A 24,686-nucleotide genomic window follows, 5' to 3' on the forward strand; every position below is an offset into this window, starting at 1 on the left:
ATGGCCAGCGTACTGACATGACCTAGTCACTGGCCTTCATCCCTTCCCCACTGTAGTGTTGATTAGGATTTTTGGTTTAGCATATACCAGGCACGGAGCTTAGTGCTTTATGTTTATTATCTCACTGAGGTCTCATAACTATCCTATGAAATAAGTATTAGTACTGATGAGGAAACTGAAGCTCAGAGAGGGTGAATGATTTGCCTAGGGTTATACAAATACAGGCAGAAGAGCTGGGATCTGAACCCAGGCCCATCTGACTCCAAACCCTTTGCAGTCAGTCAATTTTAAGTTTCTAAGGGCTTACAAGGTGCACGGTGAAGGCACACAGGAAATACTCAATAATATTTTGACCCAGATCGTAAGCCTCTGTAGGGAGAGAATCTTAACCCATAAATGCTTGGACCCGTAGCACAATCTCCCAGCAGAGGCTGAGTTAACATGTTGAGACCAGAGTACAACCTCCTTGAGAGCAAGAACCCTGCATCTAGCGTCTCGAGTGTGTCCCCGTGCACCAATTTCTCAATAAATGACTTTTTTTTTTTTTTTTGAGGCGGAGTTTTGCACTTGTCACCCAGGCTGGAGTGCAATGGCATGATCTTGGCTCACTGCAACCTCCACCTCCTGGGTTCAAGCGATTCTCCTGCCTCAGCCTCCCAAGTAGCTGGGATTACAGGCGCCCACCACCATGCCCAGCTGATTTTTGTATTTTTAGTAGAGATGGGGTTTCACCATGTTGGCCAGGCTGGCCGTGAACTCCTGATCTCAGGTGATCCACCCCTCAGCCTCCCAAAGTGCTGGGATTATAGACATGAGACACGATGTCTGGTGATGCTGTGTTTTCTATCACACAATCTCTGCATTTTAGAGATATTTATTTATTTATTTATTGAGATGGAGTCTTGCTCTGTTGCCAGGCTGGAGTGCAGTGGCGTGATCTTGGCTCACTGCAACCTCCATCTCCCGGGCTCAAGCAGTTCTCCTGCCTCAGCCTCCTGGGTAGCTGGGACTACAGGTACCTGCCACCATGCTTGGCTAATTTTTGTATTTTTAGTAGAGCCGTGGTTTCATTATGTTGGCCAGGATGGTCTCGATCTCTTGAGCTTGTGATCCGCCCACCTCGGCCTCCCAGAGTGCTGGGATTACAGGTGTGAGCCACTGCACCCGGCCGAGATGTTTCATTTCTTGTCACACTTTGGCTCCTTTCTACTCCTAAATGAGGAGAGGGTAAGGCCTACAGAGGGGCCCAAGACAACAGCTGAAGCTGCTTTTTGATGAGACGTACAGGAAACACCAACCATCTAAATAAACGTCCTCTTTATTTTACCAAATATAATTTATCAGTTAAGTTGACATTTGTCAATTCAGTTATAGTAACTATAAATAATTCTCTTAAGACACAGTTCTGTAACTTTTTAAGGATACGAGAGTAAACCAATATTGCTCCTTGCAGCCAGGCCAAAAATACATGCAGTTGGTACAATCGGGGAAAATAAATGAATCTTCCATGAAAGTCACCTTCATTTTCTTTCCCTCTCACCCTCCAGTCCTCCTCTGCTCACACACTCAGGGCCTGGGGCATGCCTATCCGTCTGCTTTTTAAGCAAAGGAGGTCACTCCAGAGTCTTCTGGGACTACCTGGCCAAATTCCAGAGATGAGGAAGGGGCGAGTGACTGGGGCAGGGGTGGCTGGAGATCACAGGGACACAGCCTGAGGGGCAGAGGAGCTGGTTTCGGTGCCTGTACAAGAAGAATCTGTGTGCAAGTGTTTTTTGAAGTGGAGGAAAAGATGAAAAAAGTCCAGAGGGAGGAGGAAAAACAAGCCCAGGCTGGTGTTAATGAACTCTGTTGGATACAACTCCAACTAGATAACCTCTAAAATTCCTTCCAATTCTACGGTTCTATGATTCCAGAAGGAAGCCTGGAGGTCTGGGTAGAAATGGAGAGAGAGAAAATATAGTCTCTGGAGGTCTAGGGCAAGTTCCTGGGATAAGGTGTGGTCTTGGTAGAAACAGGATCATTGCCTAAGCCTTCCCTTGGAGGTGGGCCCTTGAGGCTACAGATGGAAGGGTTTCTGTGGAAGCTTCTGAGAGAGAAGTTAGAAAAAGCCTACATCCAAATCCCCAGATCTGTACATGTGTGACTGCAGATGGAGGCTCCAGCTTTCTCCCAATTCTGTGCTAGGCAGAGAAAAGTAGAAACAACCAGTTGATGTTCACCCTGCTAGTTCTAAATCTTTTGGGTGCTTGGTGAGGAGAGATGGAGGGAAGGGAATGTGAGGAAGGGTCGTTTAGGGAAATAAACACTGGTTGACCAATGGGGCTGGTGGCTCTAGCTGTGGTCAGCATTGCACAGAGTTGGGGTCTAGTAAGGAGAAAGAGGCAGAAGAATCTGGCTTGAAGTAGATGCAAATACTTACAACGAGGAAACTTTCTCTGCCAGATTGAAAGGGGCACATGGCCTTTGTAACCTGGAGAATGAGGTGAGGTTAGAGCTGTGTTTCCCTTACCACTGGCTTGTCAGTGCCTGGTACAGTACCTAACACATAGTAGGCACTCAATAAGTACTGCTCAAAGAATGTTTCAGACCATGCTTGCCTGCAGGAGAGCTCATCTTGCAGAGGCTGCATATTTGCTGAATGAGCGAATGAATGATTGGTGAATGTTTGTGGGCAGAAGCCAAGAAAGAGGAAAACTGACTTCTATGGCATGACAGAATGAGTAATTTTAGGAAGTGACAGGGTCCAAGGTGATCAAGTGATTATGTTCTCAGGAGAAACGGCAGCAATGAGACACCCGTGGTTGTCCTCAACCTCCAAACAATTCTCCACATACCCATGACCTGTCCCTAATCTCAAAACCCAACCTGGCAAGCTCTGGGGAAGGTAGTGCTTAGACAATTTCAGATGAAGGTTGAAGAGAGACAAAGAATCAGTCCTCTGGGCCCAGGGAGAATGTGGATTTTGGGGAACCTATAGGTGGACATGGGTCAACAGAGAGAAGAGTCCACTGTTCCATTTTTTCCTGAATATGACAATCAACTGGAAATGATCAGAGGGAGGGGTTGTTGATGTTGATCAGGTAAATGAACAAGAGGCATGTGCACACATTGAAAAGTCAGTCCACCTTACTCTTTCTGAGTGGGAGGGCTTAGGTCCAGAGGGCAAGAGAATAGAGCTGGGATCACAGGGGCCTGGAGCAGCTGTCTCCTGTCCAGAGCTTTGAAGCTGGTCCACTTCTACAAAAGTATGTCTGTGTTTGGGAGTGTTACTTATTCTTCTGTCCCTCTGTTCAACCAAAAATAAAACAAAACAGATAAAAAAGAAAACAAAACCAAAAACCCAGAGCCCACTCACAAAGGGTTTCTCATTAGGGCCAAGACAGGTTGCTAAAGCCAAACCCCATGTCCCCAGATTCCAGACAAAACTCCCTTGCCCCAGTCCACATCACCTGGAGGCACCCACCATGAAATTGCACTTGGTGATTGTCTCAAAAACCTACTTGTACTGCTTATCTCAGGCCGTCTGTCTTTCCTGGATTCTTGCTATACAAACTTGGCTCAATGTATAAAAATTCCCATTGAAAATAATGAGAATTTGGTATCAAAGTGAAGTCCTAGAAAGAGGTGGGAGTGTAGGGTGGAGTACGGACAGGGAAACAAAAGAAAAATTTCAAATAGAAAGTGCAGAGGGATGGGGAAAAGGTTGAGTGACCAAGCTAGTCCCCGACATCCGTGTCTCGGTCCCCTATGAGCCAGAGGACATGGAAGCTGAGTGCTAGGAGCCCAGTGCCAAGCAGGTCCCCCAGAGCAGTCAAGTATGGGATGGAGAAGTTGTCCGGGTCCAGGCCCCGGCCCCACATCCAGTGCACCATCCAGTCTGCGATGTACAGGAGAATCAGCACCTGGGGAGACAAAAAGGGCCCAGCCTATAGCCATCCCCTCTCTCCAGGGGGAGCCAGAGGCCACATGATCAGACCCATTCAGTGCCTCACAAGGCTTGGATGGCCACAGTCCTTACTTTTTATCTTCCTCTCTCCACTCCAGCAACCTCTCTGTGTTCCTCCACCCAACAATTACCACCTTGAGCAGACAACAGGCACAATGAGAGCTCTTTAGAAAGGAAAATGCTGCTACGGCCCAGGGTCACCCACATCAGCGTTATATTCTGCTCCCAAGTTTACCAAACGAGGAGCTTCCTGACCTAGATCCTACCTGTTGCAGGAACTCAGCCCTCTTGCCTCTAACTCTGGGTCACCTTATTCTGGGGTCACTCCAATTCCTGCCATGTTGGCCTTTCCAGGAGCCTGGCAGGGGGCTGGCTGTTGGAGTCAGCTTTTCCTAAAGGGATATCTTCTCTGGGCAGAGTGGTATAAGGACAGTATTTGAAGCTGCTGCTGGCAGTTGTCTAAGTAACAGACGATCATCCCAAGCTGGCTTCCTCCTGACCCTTTTCATTCTGTTGTGGCTTTCCATTCCATTTCCTCTCCATTCTCTGGGCTCAAAGAACGCAAGTTTATTTTAACATTAGTCCTAATAAAGGTGAATTGTGAATAAGTCACCTCAATGTTAATATAAAGCAGACACTGCATACCAATTCAAAACACATTTGACATGATCTGCGGCTTTGATTTGTATCTGTGCTCTTGCTTACCTTCTATTCATACAGAGAATTAAGAATGACTCAGACCAGAATCTTGCCAGTGGGCCCAGGACCAGCAGCATCAACAACAGCTGGGCGCTTGTTAGAAATGCAGAATCTCTGGACCTCCTGAGTCAGAGTCCGCATTTAACAAGATTCACACGTGCTTTTAAGTTGGCGATGCCTTTGATCTAGAATACCATGGTGGGGCAGGCCTGAATCTCCTAGAATCTGCACAGTGCCTGACATTTGGGCTCCCCTAAATGACTGCATCTGCGTGAGAATGAAACAGTTTCTGCTGGTTAAGCTCCAATACAGTCAGTCATCTGGGAGGTTTTACCCCTGACTATACTGTGTAAATACTGTGGTATGAAAATTCTGCCCTAAGGGATCCAGATGCGGGAACCACAGCCCTTAAGGGATCCGGAAGCCAGAAGTGATATCTATCTTTAGGCAATCTTGGTTGCTCTCCTGTCCTCTCTCTCTTTTTTTAAAATTTTAGGCTCTGCCTGAGAGAATCCCGCCCTCTCTTCAAGGAAGCCAGAGGTGACTCTTCACATTCTCGCCTGCCCTGCACACAGCTGTCTTGTGATACCACGGCCTCGGCTCCCCTGCCCTCCGTAACTTCACACCCTTTCCAGCAGCTGCAGAAGGGTCCCAAATACAGAGCATGGCCAGGAGGCCTTTGGGACGTGCCCTAGGAAGGGAATGGTAGCAGCTGTCCTCACATTCCAGCCTCGCAAGCAGGCCCCAGGACACACGGCTGGGAGGAGGTGGCAAAGGGATCAATAAGAGCCTTTACAGGGGATCAAGTGTCACGCTCTGGCCCTCCACAGATCTAGAGAGGAGAGCAGAGGCAAGAGTGTCTCCCAGGGTATTCATCATGAGTGATGGCACCGAGGCTCATCCTTTCCAATCCAGGCCAAGAGATGAGCTGAAAACCTCCACCACAGACCCTTGGCATATCCACCCCCACCTTCCCATCACGTGCTGCACTGGAACCCAGTAGCAATGGAATGCGACAGCTTGGCTAACTGCTGCAGGGCAACAGCATATGGCTGATTCTCAGCCCCGCCCCTGCCAAGATGTCCGAACACAACCTTTCTAAAGCTGGGGGTGAGGGGGCTGGAGGGACAGGTGTTAATCAATACACCGGCGAAATAAAATTATGGTCTGTGTATCATAGAATATGATGGAGCTGTAAGAAAATCAGGGTGTTGGCCGGGCGCGGTGGCTCAAGCCTGTAATCCCAGCACTTTGGGAGGCCGAGACGGGCGGATCACGAGGCCAGGAGATCGAGACCATCCTGGCTAACACGGTGAAACCCCGTCTCTACTAAAAAAATACAAAAAACTAGCCAGGCGCGGTGGCGGGCGCCTGTAGTCCCAACTACTTGGGAGGCTGAGGCAGGAGAATGGCGTGAACCCGGGAGGCGGAGCTTGCAGTGAGCTGAGATCCGGCCACTGCACTCCAGCCTGGGCGGCAGAGCGAGACTCCGTCTCAAAAAAAAAAAAAAAAAAAAAGTCAGGGTGTTGTTCTCTTTATGTACTGATATGGAACGATCTCAAAGATAAACTTAAGTGAAAAATGCAGGGTGCAGACTGTGTACAGTATACCACATGTGTGTAAAAAAGAGGAGGGAAATAAGAAAAATATACGTTTACTTTTATAAATACAGAATAGGTTTGAAGGACACACAACAAAGGGATAATACTGATGGTCTGTGAAGGAGAAAAACAGATGGCTGTGAAGAAGAGGACAGAAAAGAAGACTTTTCACTGAGGTTTCACTATGAACCCTAAAACATTTTTGACCTATGTGACTGTTCAAAAATCAAACTTACAAAAATTTAAAAGGTAATAATAAGGGTGGACCTAGCTGTAAAGGGATAGCATAAGGGAGCCTTGTGGTGATGAAACAGTTTTCTGTGTTTTGGTTATAGTGGTGGCCACACAAATCTCCACTTGTGATAAAAACTGCATAGAACACACACACACACGAGTGCATGTAAAACCAGTGTGATCTGAATAAGCACTGTGGATCGTATCAATGCTAATTTCCTGATTTTGATACTGTCCTAAAGTTACGCAAAATGTTATTTTCCCATGGGGAGAAATTGGGTAATGGTATATGGGATTTCTGAACCTTTTTTTGAGAACTTCTTACACATCTGTAATGATTTCAAAATAAAAAGCTTTTACAATGTAATAATACAAGAAGGGAGAAAGTGTCACGGTATCATGGAATGGCAATTGTCACGGTATCATGGAATGGCAACTGTCACGGTATCATGGAATGGCAATTGTCAATGGTATCATGGAATGGCAATTGTCATGGTATCATGGAATGGCAAGGCTAGACAGGATCCGACAGATTATCTAGTACAGTGGTTTTGACAGTTTTTCAAGCTATGGGACCCTTTATGCAAATGAATTTCTCAGAAAGACTAGCATGCAAAACAGAGCCACATGGAACTCTGCGGCCAGTGGGGGTGGCACGCAAATCGCACATGCTCAGCATCCTACAACCACCTGCATGAAAACTACCACCCCCGGTCCATTCCTCTCAATTTACAAAGGTATTGCTGAGGATCAGAGAACTAAAAGAACAAGGTAAAAGTCACACAGCATGTTGGTGACTCTACTGGAACTACCATCTGTTCTCCTGCACCTTTGTCCGGTGTTTATCAGCTGCCCCGACACAGAGAAATAGGAGGTTGAGTGTCTAAGAGGCCAAGTCTGGCCTCCTCTCCCACCCCTGCAGGGCATCCTGGTTCCTTCCCATGCCCTTGCTCTTGCCACTTTGTACCTGGAGCAGTGCAGCTGTCATATAGAAGATGATGAAGATGAGTGTGAGGGTGGTGTGCCCGCCCTGCATACAGCTGATGGTGTAGAGGAACACCAGGTGTCCTGGGACCACGAGGAGGAAGAGGACCCGGGCTGAGCGAGAATTCACATCTGGAATTGGGGAAAAGAGGGTGTAAAGAGGAGGGGAGGAGAAGACCTGGCCCCAGAAGGTCTTTCAAAGTCAGGAGGGACTGCACCATATCCCAGGGCAACAGACAGATGAACGTCTCTACTTCTCCATCCTGTGGTCTCCAACCCCTAGGGTGCTCTAGGAAAAGACAGCCCTCCTGCCTGGGCTCTGCCCTTCAGAACAGCTGGCACAGCCCAGCAGAGAAGGAGAACCTGTGGATCTGGGCCCCAGCTGTCTCTTAAGTGAAGCTCATCAACAGTAGGCCCACTACCCCCAGGGCTGGGAGCCTGGGAATCTGCCGTTACCAGGGCTGAAGAAGGTGGTACAAGGACTGGGACAGCGGCGAGGAGCTTGCTCAGAGTTCTCTCCTGGCATTCCATTCATGTGCAGGAAGGTGGAGATGCGGCTGGCCTGCACTGCCACCAGATTGCCCCCAACACCTGCAGAGACAGATACGGGCTTAGACACAGATACGGGTCAGGGGGAGGAGTGGGAACAAAATGATCTTCTCATTCTTTGTGTTTTATCTATAGAGGCACTGTCCTCTGTCTTAATTTAGGGTCTATGTGGGCATCACCCATTCACCAGTCCCCAAAAGAAGAGTAAGACACTAAGAAGGCAGACAAAGACCCCTGCTTCCAGGGCATCTTCCAGCCTCCCTCATCCTCCCCTCTATGGAGATGCAGCAGTTCCATGTTCCCCTGGCAAAGCTGTGACAGTGCTGGAAAGGATACGTGCAGATCTGCAGACTCAAGAGAGCCTGACTTCTCCACCAGTGCAGCATGGGCACCTGCCTTCCTACACAGCTGAGGGGATGAAGCCCTGCCTTGCCTCACCCGCTCTCCAACACTCTGAGCAGACCCAGGTACCCTATGGTCATATGCTGGCTCTGGTAACCAGTTTCAAGGATCAGGTTTGAGCTCCAAACTCTGGAAACTGGTAACTCCACCAGGACCTGTGCCGATTTCTCTGTTACCCTCACATCCCAACCTGGTCCCCGCTCTTCTCGGTCTTGCTCTGAGCTCTGGGAGACTGGTCTCCATGGACTGCATCACCCAGTCTCCCTTGCTGGCTGCTTCCACTGTGTTTGCTCGGTGGGAGGCAACAGCAGGCGACCAGAGGGCAGGTGGAGAGAGAGATCAGGTATGTCTTTCCCAATCCCTCCCTGCTTTTCAGCATTGGCTTCCCCACACCGGGGGCAAAGACAGAGCTTTCACTGGGCTCCTATAATGCTGTTCCCTCCTTACTATGGTTTGAATATAGTTTGTCCCCATCAAAACTCATGTTGAGGCTTGGTCCCCAAATGTGGTGGTGGGAGGTGATGCCTTTAAGATTGAATAGGTTATTAAGATGGACTAATGTCTTTCTTGGGAAAGGTATAGTTCCCATGAGAGTGGGTTGTCATAAAGCGAGGTTTGCTTCTCTTGTTTTGCCCATTTTGCACATGCTCAGTTTTCCTTCTGTTTCTCCATTTGGATGTCTGCATGCAGCATGAGGCCCTCACGAGAAGCAGCTGCCCAATCTTGAACTTCCCAGCTTCCAGAACTGGAAGCCAAATAAACCTCTTTTCTTTATAAATTAGCCAGTTTCAAGTATTCTGTTCTAGCAACAGATAATGGACTAAAATACTCCCCTTGACCCTTTAGGACTAGAGGCTTCCCATTGCTGCTAATCTCTGGGTGCCTCAACATCCCTTATCTGTCCTTTTACTCTGCTCCCACCTCTGTAAGCAGTCCCTTCATTAAGGTCTTGAAACATCTGAGCGAGATTCTCTTGTCTACTGGAACCCTGACTGATACAGAAACCAACCCCTTAAGGCCTCTTCTCCTGTCCCTTTCCTTCCCCCAGCCCTGCCCTCCGAAAGCTGATGCCCAGACCTCACCATTAATCACAGGCGTGAAGACAGCCATTCCCGCAAAGTTGGGGTCTGAGACAGTCTTGTCCAAGATGAGGCCTCCCACACTATAGAGACATAAAGACAAAATGACGCAAAGACCACTGAAGGGTTCTGCCTTAGTCTCTGGGATGAGAGGTCCAGGCCCACCTATCATTGGAGATGAAGGGAAGCACCGTGGCTCTCAGGAGTTCCTCATCGTCCAGTCCTTTCCTCCCTTGACAGGATTAGGTGCTGCTCATAACATTCTGACTGGGCAGTGACTCCAGAACAAGCTGGTGGTACTGGGTTAGGCAACCACCTCCTGTACCTGCCCTCTAAGTTGGCTGGAGGAGCAGCCTGTGGAACTATCTGCCGCTGAGGACCTCAGTTGTTCTGCCCACTCAGCATTTACTTCCCTTTCTGGTGATAGCTCTGGGCTCCTCCTCAGGGAACCACCTCTCTCAAGCTCAGTGACTGTGGCTCAGGTGACAATGCCTCAGTGATGGCTAGGCTCCACATCCATCCAATCAGAGGATCGCAGCCCCGAGGCCACGCTGGCTGGTTTGGAGAGAATCATGTCACCAGATGAGAAGCAGTGGAACTCTATACTGGGACTTTGTGGCACTGGTGGGAGAAAGACTCTCTCTTCCCACTGGAATTGGTAGGAATAAGAAAAGCATAAACCTGGGCTGCAGGCCATGACAGAGAAGAGCAGAGCGGAGAGTCACAGAGTACTGGGGCCCTGATCTTAGGTATGTCCCTGAATTCAGCTGTGCCTTTTTGGTTCTCCAGGCCAATACATTCTGCCTTGGAATGAAACCCAGTTCAGATGGTTTCTGTCATTTTCAACAGAAGGACATGTGACTGATACACTAATGAACACATTTCTAGGGTCTGACCCCCACCCCCTCTCTCCAGGGTTTAAAAAGAAGTCTGTGGCAGGGTGGGAGTGGGGTAGGAGTGGGGTAGGAGTGGATACTCAGGGCTCCAGCCTACCTGCTGATGGCCATGGCAATGATAACAGGCTCCCAGCCCGAGTACAACACCTCCCTCGTGGCTGGGCTTCGTCGGGCCAGCACCACCCAGACAGGCAGCAGGGCCACAAAGAAAGCACACACCAGTGGGTAGATGTATCGCCAGTGATCTGAGAGGGCAGAGGTGAGAGGGAGATAAGCACTGTGGTTCCCTACTCCAAGTTTCTCCCTGGCTTAGCCTGAAAATGTCCCAACAGATCAATAGCAAGACTACACTAAATGCCAGTAAACACACTACCCCATTTGATCTTCACTGGCAGCTCAGGAGGTAGGTGGTACCAGCCTTTTTCATTTTATGGATGGGGAAACCAAGGTAGAGAGCTAGCCAGGCACTGAACCAATTAGGGACAGAGACCAGAGGACAGACACTCTCGGTCTCTTGATCGGATCCCAGAAATCACCATCTCCCACCCGTTTCTTCATTTTGCAAGCAGATCCCAGCCTCTTGTTCCTTTCCTTTACTCTTGCCACCTCATCCCTCCAAGAGAAGTAAGAATATGCATGACCAAACAGGAATATACTTCTGATACTTTTCCCCGACCCTGATGCCTGCTTGAATTTGAGATCAGTACTTAGCTTCACATCTCTAAGATCAGGAATTATTACAACCTGTGTTCAAACCAAATAGTTTAAGAACACAGAAGAAACTCTTGCACATTTCCAAACTACTACCATCTCTCCCAACCCCACCCAGGACTCCACCCGAGCCACACTCTTGGTGGCTCACTCAGTTCCAGGTAGAGTCCCCAGCTGATGCCTGAGAGCAGCGCCAAGGTGATGAGGTCACCCAGGCTGGCAGCAATGGGTGTGGCCACGTTGTCTGGGTTGATCCCAATCTTGCGAGAGCCAATGATGACTCCAATCATGATCATACCTGGTGAGGAAGTGGGAGGGGCAGGCAGGGTGAGAAGAGAGAAAGGAGTCTCAACAAACAAAAAGACAGAGTGGAGTGCCAGGTGCAGCCAACACCTCTGGGGTGGCACTCCTTACTCCTCTATGCCCTCCCTTCCTTACCCAGTACCAGGGAGGCAATGAAGGCTGTGGCCACGCTGCTAGCACAGAGCAGGAAGGCGTGCGGAATACTGAAGTGGCCATCAGGGATCCAGCCAAAGACGACAGCTGCGATGGATGCCAGGAAGCCCACCACCGTGGCCTGCACCTAGGGATAGGAGTGGTAACTTGGAAAGCCCTGGGAGCAGTGGGCTTCCTAAGCTGAGGTCATGAGCATCTGGGCAGACCTCTTCCTGGCTGGCAGTAGCCCCAGGAGGCAGGCTGGACTGCACTGTCCAGTCCTCCCAGGCTGGAAGGATGTCTTTATTTATTTAGGTTCACACCAGACACTAGTACTGGGCAGTGCACTCTGCAGGAGCCCAGAACATGTTATTGGCTGAAGGAGTGTGCCTCTGGGGATGGGAGTGAGGTTCAACAGAGTCAGAGCCTTCCACCCAGAGTCAAGGCCTGGGCCTCAAGGGGGAAGGCTCCCGGTCTGAACCTGTGTGGTCTCAGGGGGAGATGGAACAGCAGTGGCACAGGACATCTCGTCACTCCTGAGTCTGCTCATATTGCCAGGATCTGCTGGGACTCAAAGGCACCTGCACCACCGGAAACTGAGAACTGGAATGGGTGATGCTGGGCTCTCCTCATCTTGGGCATTTTCTTGGGTAACCTAGTTATCTCCTAGAGCTACTCTGGGGGAAGCCAGCTCAGTGGGATACTGGAGACTTACTCAGGAGCCTGCTGGGGCTGACCTAAGCCTTTCAGAGATTCCTGACTAAGGGGAAGCTTAGCCCACCCTCTCTGGTCCCTGCCTTCTTACCTGGATGAGGGCCATGTTCCCAGTGATCATCCGCCAGAGCTCCTTGGGTGTGTCCATGTGTCCGATGTTGGCCTGGGAGAGGGAGGGCAAGGAGCTGGAGCTCCAGGCTGGAAAAGGCCTGAAGTTCCATCCATTAGGCTCCTGCCTAGATCATGAGGCAGTACATGTGGCCTAAGACTCTGAGAGCAGGACCTGACAGTCCTGGAAAGGTGAAGCAGGATCAGAGAAACTGAGGCAAGAGGGAAGGAGCTAAAGCTGAGCTCCTGCAGCTGGGTAGGGGATGGGAGGGGGGTCCCCTAGGCAGTCGCCTCTCTTCCTCTCAGGACACCAGCTGAGCAGAGGCAAATTCCATTCTTTGCCCTGCTTATCTGGGCAGCCCACTCCTGCATGGGTCAGAACAACCCAGTCCCTGACTCTGAAGCCAGCCTGCTATCCCAAGGAAGGAAAGGTCAGCTGCTGGTGCAGGACTGAGGCTCCAAGAGTATTCGGGAAGGAGAGGGGGGCATGGGCCAGAAGTTGGGTAGGGCAAGTCAGGGTGGGTTAAGTTGGATGCCACTTCTCTCTTTCACCTTCTCTAGACTCTTGGCTGTGCAGGGACATCCCAGGCCTCCTGAGTTTTATCATCTCCCACCTCCAACCCAGGGCCCTATATCTGTTCAGGCCCGGAATGTCATGGCTCAAGACTGCGGGAGGTAGGAGTGACGAGCAGTTCCTCTCTGTCTGTTCCCTTAAAGAAGAGCAAGCTGCCATGGGTAAAGGGAATGGGAGGGCCGGGGGACTGGGGGTGCTGGGAGGGCCTGGCTCTGCTCCTGCCCAGCTGCAAAGCAGGGCTGGAGATCAGAGGAGGCCCCCATCTGTGCGGGTGGAGGAACCAGCATGATGCCTGCCTGTCAAAGCTGCACAAACAGTCACGAGGTGGTTGAGAGGTAGGGGGTGGGGCAGGAGTCCAGGGGTGGCTGGGACATCCAGAAACCAAGCCTGGGAACCACTTTGGGCAGGGAGCCCCTGCCCAGGAGCAGGACACCCAGCCTGGGATCTCCCTACACCTGCCCAGCCAGGCCCTCCCTTCCCACCCCAGTCCCACACTCCAGGACTGGGTAGTGGAGAAGGGCCCATAGCCCTCTCCCAGTCTCTGGCTCTGTGCTGCCCAGAGTCCTCTCTGTGCCCCGCTCCTCCCAGCCAGGACACTCACTGCAGTGGAAAGCCTTGATGCCAGGGTCATTTCCAGGTTCCCTTTGAGCCCCAGTAGCGCAGGCACTAGGATGAAGACCTCTGTCACCTTCTGGAAGACTTCCCAGTGCTACAAGGTGAAAACAGAACCCAGGAATTTCAGTGCCCCAAAGGGTGGGCATTGAGGTTCAACAGGTAGTCTGAGATCAGGGGTTCGAGGAGGAAATAGAATCAGCAGGGAGTGAGCACGCTAGCCACCTTTCCTCCAAGAACCCTGGAACGAAACCAAGCCCATGGTTCTTCAAACAACACAACCCCCCTTCCTGCTACCCAGAACCAGGGGGATGGAGAGGGTCTCTGCCGGTTGGGAGACTCTCAGTCTGGCACTACCTCCTCTGTCTGCTTTCCTGGAGGTGGGTGGGGAAGGGTAATGGGGACCCACACAGCTGAGCTGCCCTGGGCTGCCTGCCACCCTAGAAATCCTTTGCAATCCCCCCTCAAATTGCAATCCCTGGCCCCTTTGCTTTCAGTCCAGTTTCTCTGTTGTCTCAGCTGTGGAGAGTTGGGCTCCACGGGGCTGGGGCCGAGGCTGGGGAGATTAGAGAGTTTGTTTGGTTTCTATCTCCAAGGGCTTTGGGCCTCAGCCACAGCAACTCTCCTTCTGAACAGGCTCTGAATTAAGATTGTGGCCCCCAAACCTCTGAATGCTGGCCTGTAAGAGGCTTTTTATTCCTCTGTGCACTGCCTTACCCCACATACCTTCCTCAGTCTCTCAGTTAGGAGAAGCAAGTGTACTCCTGTAGGAAGCGCCCTGGACGGGAGTCAGGAGACCTGAGTTCTAGTCCCAAGACAATCAATCCTGGCTCTCCTACCAGTCTTTGGTTAACATCTATTCAGGACTGATTATGTGCTAGGCTAAGTGATCTCCATGTATTTCTCTTTTAATTATCTTAACAACCCAATAAGGTAGGGGCTATTTTATTCTTATTTTGTGAATGAGGAAACTGGGGTCCAGAGTGTATTCTACTAGTTAGTGCTAAGAAGATTGCAGGAGCCAGGACTGGCTATTTGAAAGCTACTTTACTTGCAACTGAAACTGAGGACTTGCAAAAAAGGTTAGGATTGTGTCTCCCTTCCTGGCCCTAACCGGGTAGGTGGTTTCCTTTATTTGTTTTAAGAATGGAAAGCCTCCAGGTTTGGAGAGGGAGGAAGAGGCAGGCCAGGTGGATATATGTGGGTTGGTCTGGGTATCATGGCTGGGAGGCCAAGGACTATGTTGGGCAAGGGCACTGGACCGAGAGCCTTGGGTCTCCGACAGGAGACAGCAGGGACGGGCCTCCTGCTTACTCCCCAATATGCCTCCTCACGTAGACCAGCTGGACACCTTAGACAAGTTACAAGGGCCTCAAGCTCTTGAAAAATGTTCAATTCAGGGACCAGTCAGATGGTCTCTCAAGGCATTTCCAACACCCACACTCTGTCGTGAAAGATGAGCAGTGGCCGGTTGCGGTGGCTCATGCCTATAATCCCAGCACCTTGGGAGGCCAAGGCGTGTGGATCACTTGAGGTCAGGAGTTGGAGACCAGCCTGGCAAACATGGTGAAACCCTGTTTGTACTAAAAATACAAAAATTAGCCGAGAGTGGTGCACACACCTATAATCCCAGCTACTTTAAAGGCTGAGGCAGGAGAATCGCTTGAACCTGGGAGGCAGAGGTTGCAGTGAGCCGAGACTGTGCCACTGCACTCCAGCCTGGGTGACAGAGCAAGACTCTGTCTCAAGAGAAAAAAAAAGCATGTGGAGATTGGAACCCTTGTGCACTCTTGGTGGGACTATAAAATGGTGCAACTGCTATGAAAAACAGTATGGTGGTTCCTCAAAAAATTAAAAATAAAACTACCACATGATCCAGCAATCCTACTTCTGGATATTTATCCAAAAGAATAGAAAGCAAGGTCTTGAAGATATACTAGTATGCCCATGTTCATTGTAGCACTATATGCAATAACCAAGAGGTGGAAGCAACCCAAATGTCCATCAAGGAATGAACGAATACACAAAATATGCAAAGTGTGGTACATACATACCATGGAATATTTCTCAGCCTTAAAAAGGAAGGATATCCTGTCATATGCCATAACATGGATGAACCTTGAGGATATTACTCTAGTCATAAAAAACATTGTATGATTCCACTCATCTGAGGTATCCAAAGTAGTCAACTTCTTTTTTTTGAGACACAGTCTCACTCTGTGGCCCAGGCTGGAGTGCAATGGCACAATCATGGCTTCAGGCTCCAGCCATCCTCAGTCTCTTGGGTAGCTGGGACTACAGGTATGCACCTGGCTAATTTTTATATTTTTTGTAGAGACAGGGGTTTCACTATATTGCCCAGGCTGGTCTCGAACTCCTGGGCTCAAAGGATCCTCTCGCCTAGACCTCCAAAGTGTTGGGACTACAGGTATGAGGCACCGTGCCCAGCCTAAGTATTCAAATTCATAGAGGCAGAAAGAAAAATGGTGGAAACAAGGGGCTGGGGTAGCAGAGAAAAGAGTGAGTCTTTAATAGGTACAGAGCTTCAGCTGGAGAAGATGAGAAGTTCTGGAGATCTGTTGTACAACGAGGTGAATATACTTAGTACTATTGAACAGCACACTTAAAAAGGGTTAAGACAGTAAATTTTATGTTACATATTTTTTACCACAATAACCAAAAGGCAAGGCTATCAGAGCGGGTGGGGCTAGGGCTTGAGACCAGGAGAAGCTGAGTACTGGGTGGCCCTATAAGGCAAGAACCTCTCTTTTCTTGTCAGAGCTCTCTCTGTGTGGATGGGGTGGGAGGCCTCACAGGACCCTGGGGAAGGGCTCATTTCAATGGGGCTGGAGCATACGCTTGCCTGCGCTCCTGGTCTGGCGAAGACCTGGGACTCTCCTTAGGGAAGCCCCACCATAAGGACTAACAATGGGGAGGAGACAGCCCCCCATCTCAACAACAGTTACTGGGCTTCCAGGCAGCCACAGGATGAGCCAGCCCCCTCCAAACACTGAAGGGAGGTAAATCCCTTCCCACCCTCAGACCCCCCAGAGTGAAGGCAGCCCCAGTGAGCTCCATCTGCCCTGGAGCAACTTGGGGACTATTACTCTTGAACACGGCTGGTACATACCACTGAGGCTCCGGCTCCCTGCAGTCCGGCCTTGCTCTGCTTCGCCTCCTGCTTCCTCCCAAACCAGCTCCAGAGAGGGGAAAAATCCCCCTTTTCTCCCCTTCCTTGTGGGCTTTCAAAGCTCCTCTCAGAGCACAGCCTCAGATCTCATCTTCACCCCAAAACACTGGCTCCACCCTGCTGCCAAGCTGCCAGCTCCATGAAAATCTCACTTCTGCAGGTAGGTATATTTTTTAATGTATATGTACTCGTAGAAAGAAAAAACCCAGAAGACGACTCCACATGTATGCAAGCAATGTTTTCTGAGCTGTTTGTAACTAATATTGCTTGCTTTTACTATTATTTAACAAAAAATGTATAAAGCTCAGCTAAGTTCCTCTGGTTGCTACCATAAGCACCCCCAAATCTCTCCACCTCCCAGCACAATGCACTCTCTCCTTATAGATATAGGAGGACCTACAAAGTACGGAGTTTTAGGAGCATGGGATGAGAGACAGACAGGCAATGAGAGGGAGCAGTCACAGTAAGAGCCCCTGTGCAAAAGTCTTCCTGACTCTTACAGAATATAGCCTGGAACCTCACACTACCTGACCCTGGGCCAGCAAAGCCCCGAGTTGGCACTTGGGTCACAGAAGCCAATTCCTGCACACATACTTTCTTCATCCACAAACCCTCTCAAAGCTGCAGCTCAGGCAGAAAGCCTCTGACACATGGGCACGCATAGGACTCTGGGAAGAGATGCTGGAGGCTGGAGATGTGGAACCAGCCCAGGAATCAGGGTGGCCCTGAGGTTAGGAGTAGGCAGGATGTGGCAGGGGCAGACAGTAAGTAGCTCTTCTTCCTCCTTTGGCCAAATTCAGCCCCATCCTGTTCATCCAGGCTGGGAGTATCTGCCCCTGAAGTCACACCCGTCCGCCAAGCAGCCACCCACGCCTTCCTGCTCTGACGGGGATGAAAAAGGGCACGTTCCGGGAAGTGCTGCCCTGCTTGGGGGTGAGGGGAACATCTAAATTTTAACTGCTTCTCAGAAATGCAGCCCCTCATCTCTTTCCTTCTCTAACCTTGGGGTGAGGGGCTCATGGATCCCTGGTATTCTGGAGGTGAGGGAAGAGACTGCCTCCCCCATAGCCAAAACAAATCCTGAGGCACAGCAATCGCAAATCTCGATCCTTGGTGGTCCTGCCAGTACCTCTTCCTTGCCCTTCCAATGCGCCTCTTCCATCCCTCACCTACTCCAAGCTCATACACTGACCCCGAACTGCCTTCAAGGGTTCTGGCCTGAGCCACCTCAGGAGGGTAGCAGCAGGGAAGAAAGTCAGAGCCAGGAATCAAGACATTAAGAAGACTTAAATTCCCAGATACAAGCTTTAGGCTCCAGGCTGTGGGAGAATCGGCTCCTGTGGGAGAAGCTGGGCTGGAGCTGATCTTTTAGGGTAAGGACTGGGTCAGATGAGATTGCAGTAACCCCAGGCTTCACCTGTCTGAGGCTCTTCCAAGAGGCATCCTCTAGGTGTCCAGGAAAGGGCTTTAGGGCAACACCTGGATCTACGGTGCGGTACAAAGCAGGAGGAAAGCAAATGGGTCCCTGACAGCAGGCAGGGGACAGAGATGGGAAAAGCAGAAGGGGTAGTCAAGTGAAGCAGGTATGAGTGTCCCGCCTAGGGATGCTGCGACCACAGGAGCAGGCCAGGCCCAGGAGGAATACTTCATTCCCACTCTACTTCCCCAAGGCCACGCTTGCCATCCACTTTCATTGCTGTAGACTTCTGTATACACAGCAGAGTCTGCTTTGTTCGAGATCCTTAGCAGGTGAGTAGTGAGCTAAAATAAGGACTCATCTTAATCGAGCTGGGAATTAAAGTGCAGATGGGCACACTACTTCCTGCCACCCCATCCCTCACAAAGGCTGACAGATAAAGGGAGTGAGACGTCCGGAGCAGCCTAGGACCAAACTGGGCAGATGGGCACAAGGCTCCTGCAGTGAGGAGGCTCCCATATCCCAACCCCCTTCAGAAGCCAACACCAGGCCCCAGCCTGCTTCCCTTCCAGATGCTGCAGGAACTTTCAGCCATGGTTGGGAAGTTAGAGCAGATGGACGTCCATTTATTCTTTTCCTACTTTGGGCCAGTACCAGCCCCTTAATTCACTGCAGATGCTGCTGTGCACATTTACCAGAGGGCAGATAAGAGGAGGAGAGAAATGAGCCTTCTAGGAAGAGAGTGGGTTTTCTTTTTCTTTTAAATTAAAATTACAATTTAATTTTTTTTTTTGCATCGCGTTGGTGAAAGAGAAAGCAAGTTTTCTGTAGCAGCAAGGAAAGATGGGGGCCCTGGACCAAGGAGACATCTGAACCATGGCCAACACGGACTCCTGCTCAGTTGCTCCAAGACACTGGGGACACTCCATAGCCAGCTTCTCCAGATGGCCCCAGGGTCTTGGGGCACTTTCTGCCTGCCTCGGCCTCCCGAAGTGCTGGGATTACAGGCATGAGCCACTGCACTTGGCCCCTTCTCCGAGTTTTTAACCAACTGGTGAACCATGGCCATGGTGAAGGCCACAGGGGTTAGTGGTGTGGGCTCTGGGGTCAGATGACCAGGGACAAGTTACCTAATCCCTCTAAGCTACAGGTTCCCTACCTACAAAATGGAGATGATTATGGATCCTACCTCATGGGCCTTCAGAAGAGCCCCCCAAATGCTTCCCCACTACCATTATTATTATCCAGAAAATAAGACAACCCTCTTCAGTTCACGTCTGGACGTTGGTTCTGCACCCCTTTGTAGGTATCAAACCAGAATGCAAAAACTCCAAGAATGAGAACTGAGACCACAGGAAAAGAATAGAAGAGGTGGAGAAAAATGTTACCCTAGTCTCTTTCTCCTCCTCCTACTGTCCCAGTCACTGCCCTAGGGGGAGGAACAGCCACTAGGGGGAGGAACCCAAAGCTCCAGCCTGGCTTCCCAACCTCCATGCAGGAATAATCTTCAAGGTAACAGGTTTGGGGAAAGGGGAGGCAGTGCAAGGCACTTCGGCATGACTTAAACATCATTCTCATGAGCAATCAACGGTTCAGGGTTCCCCTGAAGGGCTCAAGTCAAAGTACTCCATGTGCACACACTATCAAGAACCAACCATCTTCAGTCTCCCGGGACACAGGCATGGCGAGACCTACCAGCAGGACTCTATATCACTATGGTCTGTAGGGTTGGCTTGGCACAGGGAAGGTGACGCTAAGCTTCGTGTCCTTCTGGGAGATATCATAGTCAGGGAACACTGGGGGTCCCAAAAAGCAAAAGCCAGATCTCTTTCTGCCTCAGTATTAATATTTCTCTGAGTACCTAGGACAGAGGCCAGCATTTAGCAGGAATTTGATACACATTGCTGAATTACTTAGATAAACCCAGCACCTTCAAAAAGTTTGGTGTGCCACACTGTGCCTAAAAGACTTTCATCTAAAAACAAAACTTTATCTCTTGGACCTGGAGGTTCTTTATAAGTCCTGACTCACAATAAATTAACATAGCACGTCTCTGGCTCTTAGCTTCCAGGTCCCTCCGACTCTCATACTTCATTCTACCCAATGTCCTCAAAAAGAACCCTCTTTGCCCAGGGCAGGTTCAGAATGACAGGTAAGGAGCAAAGAGGAGCGACAGTTCTGCCCAGGCCTAGTTACATTTTGTCCCCATTTACAGCAGATAATTAGTGCTTTTGGGTCTTGTTACACCAAATCTCCGAATCATGCATCAGACAGCAAGTGTCCACCCCCCCTCCCCAAGGGGATTATGCCAAGGTTACAGGAAGATAAGCAAAGCAAAATACCTTCAAGAGCCTTCCCACTTAATTTGAGACCCTCTTGGCAGCTGAACAAATTCCTGCCCAGTAGGGGGATGGAGGAGAGGCTTGAAACTGAGCTTTCTATTATGGGTATCCTTGAAACCACAAATGCAGGGGAGAAAAGGCATAAAGAGGAGACCCTTGTAAATGTCTCCTACTGAGCTGGGCTCGGCAGGAATGCTTGGGAGAGATGGCAAGCAACGACCCTGTTCCATCTCTCCTCTCCCAAGCCTGAGCTCTGGAGCCAATTCTGTTTCTATTTAGCAATACTGCCCTGACTGCCTCCCCGGGGCTACTCGGCTTCCTTGAGGTTTCTGTAGGAAGGAACTAGACTAAGAAGAAACCAAGGACATGATCCAAAGGGAAACAGTATTCTAGGAAGCAGCAGCCACTTCTGACAGGGAGGTAGAGAGGAAGTTAAAAGTTTCCCAGCAGGCAAAGGTGGCCCTGGGCTCACAGTCAAGAGCTGCCCTACTCAGGTCCTACCTGCACGATGTCCAACACCATGCCAGCAGCCACGGTCCCAAAGCCTGCCAGAAGGAATGGAAACAGCACTTGCAGCCCAATGGAAAAGGAGGTCTCCTTGAGCGGGGAGGGTGGCGCAGGGCCACGGTCTGTGCTGACGTCGTCACTTTCGTTGCTCTGGCTCCCGTTCTCCAGCAGGGCGTCCTCCTCCCGAACCCCCTTGGCGTTGGCCCGAGACTCAATCACCACCTCTACCCCAGCCCCATCAGGCCCCAGGAACTCTGAGGTCCCAGCCAAGGGCTCTCTCCCTGGGCCATCTGAAGAGCAGGGAGAGGCAGAAGGGCCAGTCCCGTTCAGTTGGTGGACGTCCTTCGGCTCTGGCTTAGAGGACATGACAGGCAGGGAGGAGGGGAAGGGAGAACTTTCCTCTCTTCTTTTTGCTTTCTCTCTCCTTCTCTAACTTGGGAAAGAACTTAGTCTTGGGGTGAACCCAGGCTTGGGCGCCGCGGGACCTCTTCCCACGGCTCTCCACTCCTACCAGGCACTGCAAAAACTGATCCACCAACAGGCAGCCCCATCAAGCACTGAAGCCGCAAGCTGGGCAGAAACAAGAAACTCCTCACCAGACAGCCACTAGGGGTGCAGATGCCTGACTCCAACCCACCAGCTCTGTGCTTGAAGAAAATATATCTGTCCTCTTATCTTCTTTGGTTCTCAGCAGCAGGCTCCTGGGAGTAGGGGGCATCCAGAGTAGAAGAGCTCAACCAAAGTCTGGGGCGCCCTCTGAAGGGGCCCCTCCTCCTTGAAAAGCAGCTTGAGTTCAAATCTTTCAGAACACAGTGCCGGCCTGGGACTGTGGCTTCTTCCCACTGCTTTGGCTGGGCTCTGTCAGCTTCCCACAGCTCCTTAGGCTCTGCTGGTCCCAGTGCAGCATCTGCTGTCTTTTCCTTCTCTTCCAGAAACTTCCTCTCTTCCTGGGAAGAGCTAATACCTCTTCAAATCCCTGGTCCTTAAAGTCACGAGAATCAGTGTGGAACACCTTATGTGGGAAGGAGAAAGAAAAGAAAAAGAACATTACGTTACAGCAAAGGACAGCTCCTACTGGGAGAATTTCCCCCCAAGGCAGTTAGGAGTTCGTCATATAGTTATAGAGTTTGCTATTTGCCTCCCTTTTTTCGCAAAAATTACTTAGTCCTGCACTGCTCCATCTTGAGGCTCAGCAGGAGCTATCCCTGCCATCCTCCCCACCAGCAACCCTCCTGGGGGATCACCACCATGGTCACCAGCAACGAGATGTGACCAGCCTGGGATTAGGAAGATGCCATGCAAGTGCCCTCTGCATTGTTTCCTCAGCAACTGGGGGTGGATAGGTATGTCCTCAGCAAGACCCCTTCTTGAATGCCCCTCCATTATTTAAGTGGGGTTCAGTTATAAATTCAGTCACAAACTCCCTGCCACAAGCCACCCCTGTATAAAGTGACTGCTTATCATCACAAGACAGCAACAGAAAGACAGTCACACAGGGCAAAGAAACAGGGAGAAACTGATTGCTGCGTGAAGTCCCCCAGACCCCAGAATGCTCTAGCTTCTGAGAAAACAAAACAAAGCTAGGAGGACTCCCTGGGCAGTGGGGCAAGCCTGCCAGACCAAGGCCAAGAGCCAGAGGCCTACCCACTCCTGCCCTTGAGAGTCAACAGTATTACAAAGAGCTCAGACAGCTGACTCGGATCCAGGCCTCTGTCTCTCCCCCTCTCCCCCTGCTCTTGGCCCTGTGAGCTTGTCAGATAGGACAACGGAGTTATCTCAGTTAGAAGGGACAGAGCATAAAATGATTGCTTATTACCCACGCATTTCAGTTAATTAGGCTCCTCCTGTTCCCCAGGGTTACTGAGAGTTGGATATAGTGGAATTCTTAGAAACAAAAACAAAAAAACAAAAGTAGCAATAAAAAAAAACCCCCAAACAAAAACCAAAGCACCCTAAGCCAATATGCACTTGCTCCAAATGCATCTCTTTAGCTGTAATGGCTCCACTTCTCTTTGCCTAAAGGAATCCCCAGGCTTCCTAATTCCTCATGGACTCTCATCCTATTCCATTTCACCAGAAGAACTCTTATTCGTAAAAAATAAATTTAAAGAGAGTTCCACCAGGTAAGAGGAACAGGTCCTTAAGTATTCCAAACACACACAATTAGTCAACTTCAGTTTAGGAAAGGCGGTATCAAACCCCAGGAACTGGCCAGGAGAACTGTTTCCTCTATCAATTCAGTCACCCATCAGGGCTCCCTTTTTCAATCTCCTTAAACACAGTACTGTGGTTCTTTCAAACTCTCTCACCAGAGATCCAGGAGGAAACCTCTGAGTCCTAGGGCCCCTATGCCAGAAAAGTTTCTGAGTCCGCTAAAAGCTGACACCCCCGCCTCCCTCCTGTGTTCCTGGCAGGCCACTGAACCTGAGAGGGGGCTCGCAGGAGGGGAAGCCAGTCCTCCCTCACCACTCCCCCAGTAAAGAGACTTCAGATGGGCCTAAGGCCCTGGGACGAAAGAAGCAAAAGTGAACCAGGACGCCCTATCCCCTCCTCCCAGGCGGGGACAAAAAAGACCCATTTTAGTATCCCCAACCCCGAGGAGGGAGAGAAAGTAACTGGGTGGCCTCCTCAGTCTCTCCACCACTCAGATTCAGCAAATGCGCTGCGCGCCAGGACTCCCGCCCTCAACCACCCCCTCCCCGCCCCAGGACCCCACAGGACTGACCTGCCTCTCGCTTGGGAGGAAGGGGGGCGCCTGGCGAGTGGCAACGGGGCCCGTGGTCTCGGGGGGTGCAGGGTACCCCCTCTTCTCATCACTCCTCCTCGGCAGTCCTCCTTGGCCCCCGGCGTGCCCCCCCCACACCCCCAGCCAAGGCGAGCGTCCAGCCGCGACACCCGGCTGGCTACATTTCGCTTCTGCGTTACAGCGAGGCCGCCGCTCCGCTTCCACGCGTGGGAGGTGACCGGGGAGGGCAGGATACACCGCTTCAGGCCCGGCGGGGGGGCACCCGGACGGGGGACCGGGGGGCCGAGCTCACTCGCCCCCAATCGCTTCTTGCCCGCGGACTTGGGCCCAACTGGTTGGCTGCCGGTGGCAAACGTGATCTGGGGCAGACTGGGTGGCAACCCCCCTCCATCAAAAATAGATTCTCGGATGGACAACAGCAGCAGCCAATCAGGGACTGGGGAGGGGGCGGGATCACCCTCGGCCCGGCCCCTTTCCTTCGCTTGCTGCCCTGGAGGCGGGGCGCCGGGGAAACGCAGTCAGAGTAGTGACGGGAACCGGGAGCCGGCTCTACGCGCCTGGAGCGAGCGGGTCCCAGCGCCCATCCGCCCGGGGTCCGGGGGACCCGCTGCCCGAGCTCACTGCGTGGTGCTACCGCCCCCGGGTCCGCTGCGCCGCGCCGGAGCCCCAGCGGCCTTTGAGAGGCGTGTGCGACAGTGCGCGTCCTCTCCTGCCGCTGGATGTTTCCTTGGAGCCTCTGGGCTTCGGGAAGACCGGCAAACGTCCCTGTGGAGCCAGCCAGCCAGCCACCTCTGACCCTGGGCTCAAGCAGCCATCCGCGTGCTCCCTCCTCCCGCTCGGTACCCGGACAGAACAGTCCCTACCTTACTCTTGGACACAGCTCCTCTCCCGCCAGCTCTTCATTCAGCTCCCTCCAGATTCCGCGTTCCTTGAGCAAATG

General features: G+C 51.1%; 1 protein-coding gene across 4 annotated transcripts; it reads right to left on the reverse strand.

Moving 5' to 3' along the window:
- Positions 1–1,302: 1,302 nt before the first annotated feature.
- SLC41A1 (solute carrier family 41 member 1) lies at positions 1,303–24,686 on the reverse strand. 4 transcript variants are annotated; one of them, XM_074034656.1, is made up of 11 exons: positions 24,610–24,686; positions 20,995–22,012; positions 13,534–13,641; positions 12,342–12,413; positions 11,540–11,684; positions 11,253–11,399; positions 10,488–10,635; positions 9,498–9,577; positions 7,921–8,055; positions 7,448–7,596; positions 1,303–3,902 (listed from the first exon to the last, which is right to left on the reverse strand). In XM_074034656.1, the coding sequence occupies exons 2-11, from the start codon at positions 21,364–21,366 to the stop codon at positions 3,717–3,719; spliced, it is 1,542 nt and encodes a 513-aa protein (XP_073890757.1). In that variant the 5' UTR covers positions 21,367–22,012; positions 24,610–24,686; the 3' UTR covers positions 1,303–3,716. The 4 variants fall into 4 exon arrangements, with proteins under 4 accessions (XP_073890757.1, XP_005540676.1, XP_073890760.1 ...); XM_005540619.5 differs by lacking the exon at positions 24,610–24,686 and adding an exon at positions 23,726–24,079; XM_074034659.1 differs by lacking the exon at positions 13,534–13,641.

The sequence above is a fragment of the Macaca fascicularis genome, chromosome 1 (assembly GCF_037993035.2).
Source record: "Macaca fascicularis isolate 582-1 chromosome 1, T2T-MFA8v1.1".
NCBI lineage: Eukaryota > Metazoa > Chordata > Mammalia > Primates > Cercopithecidae > Macaca > Macaca fascicularis.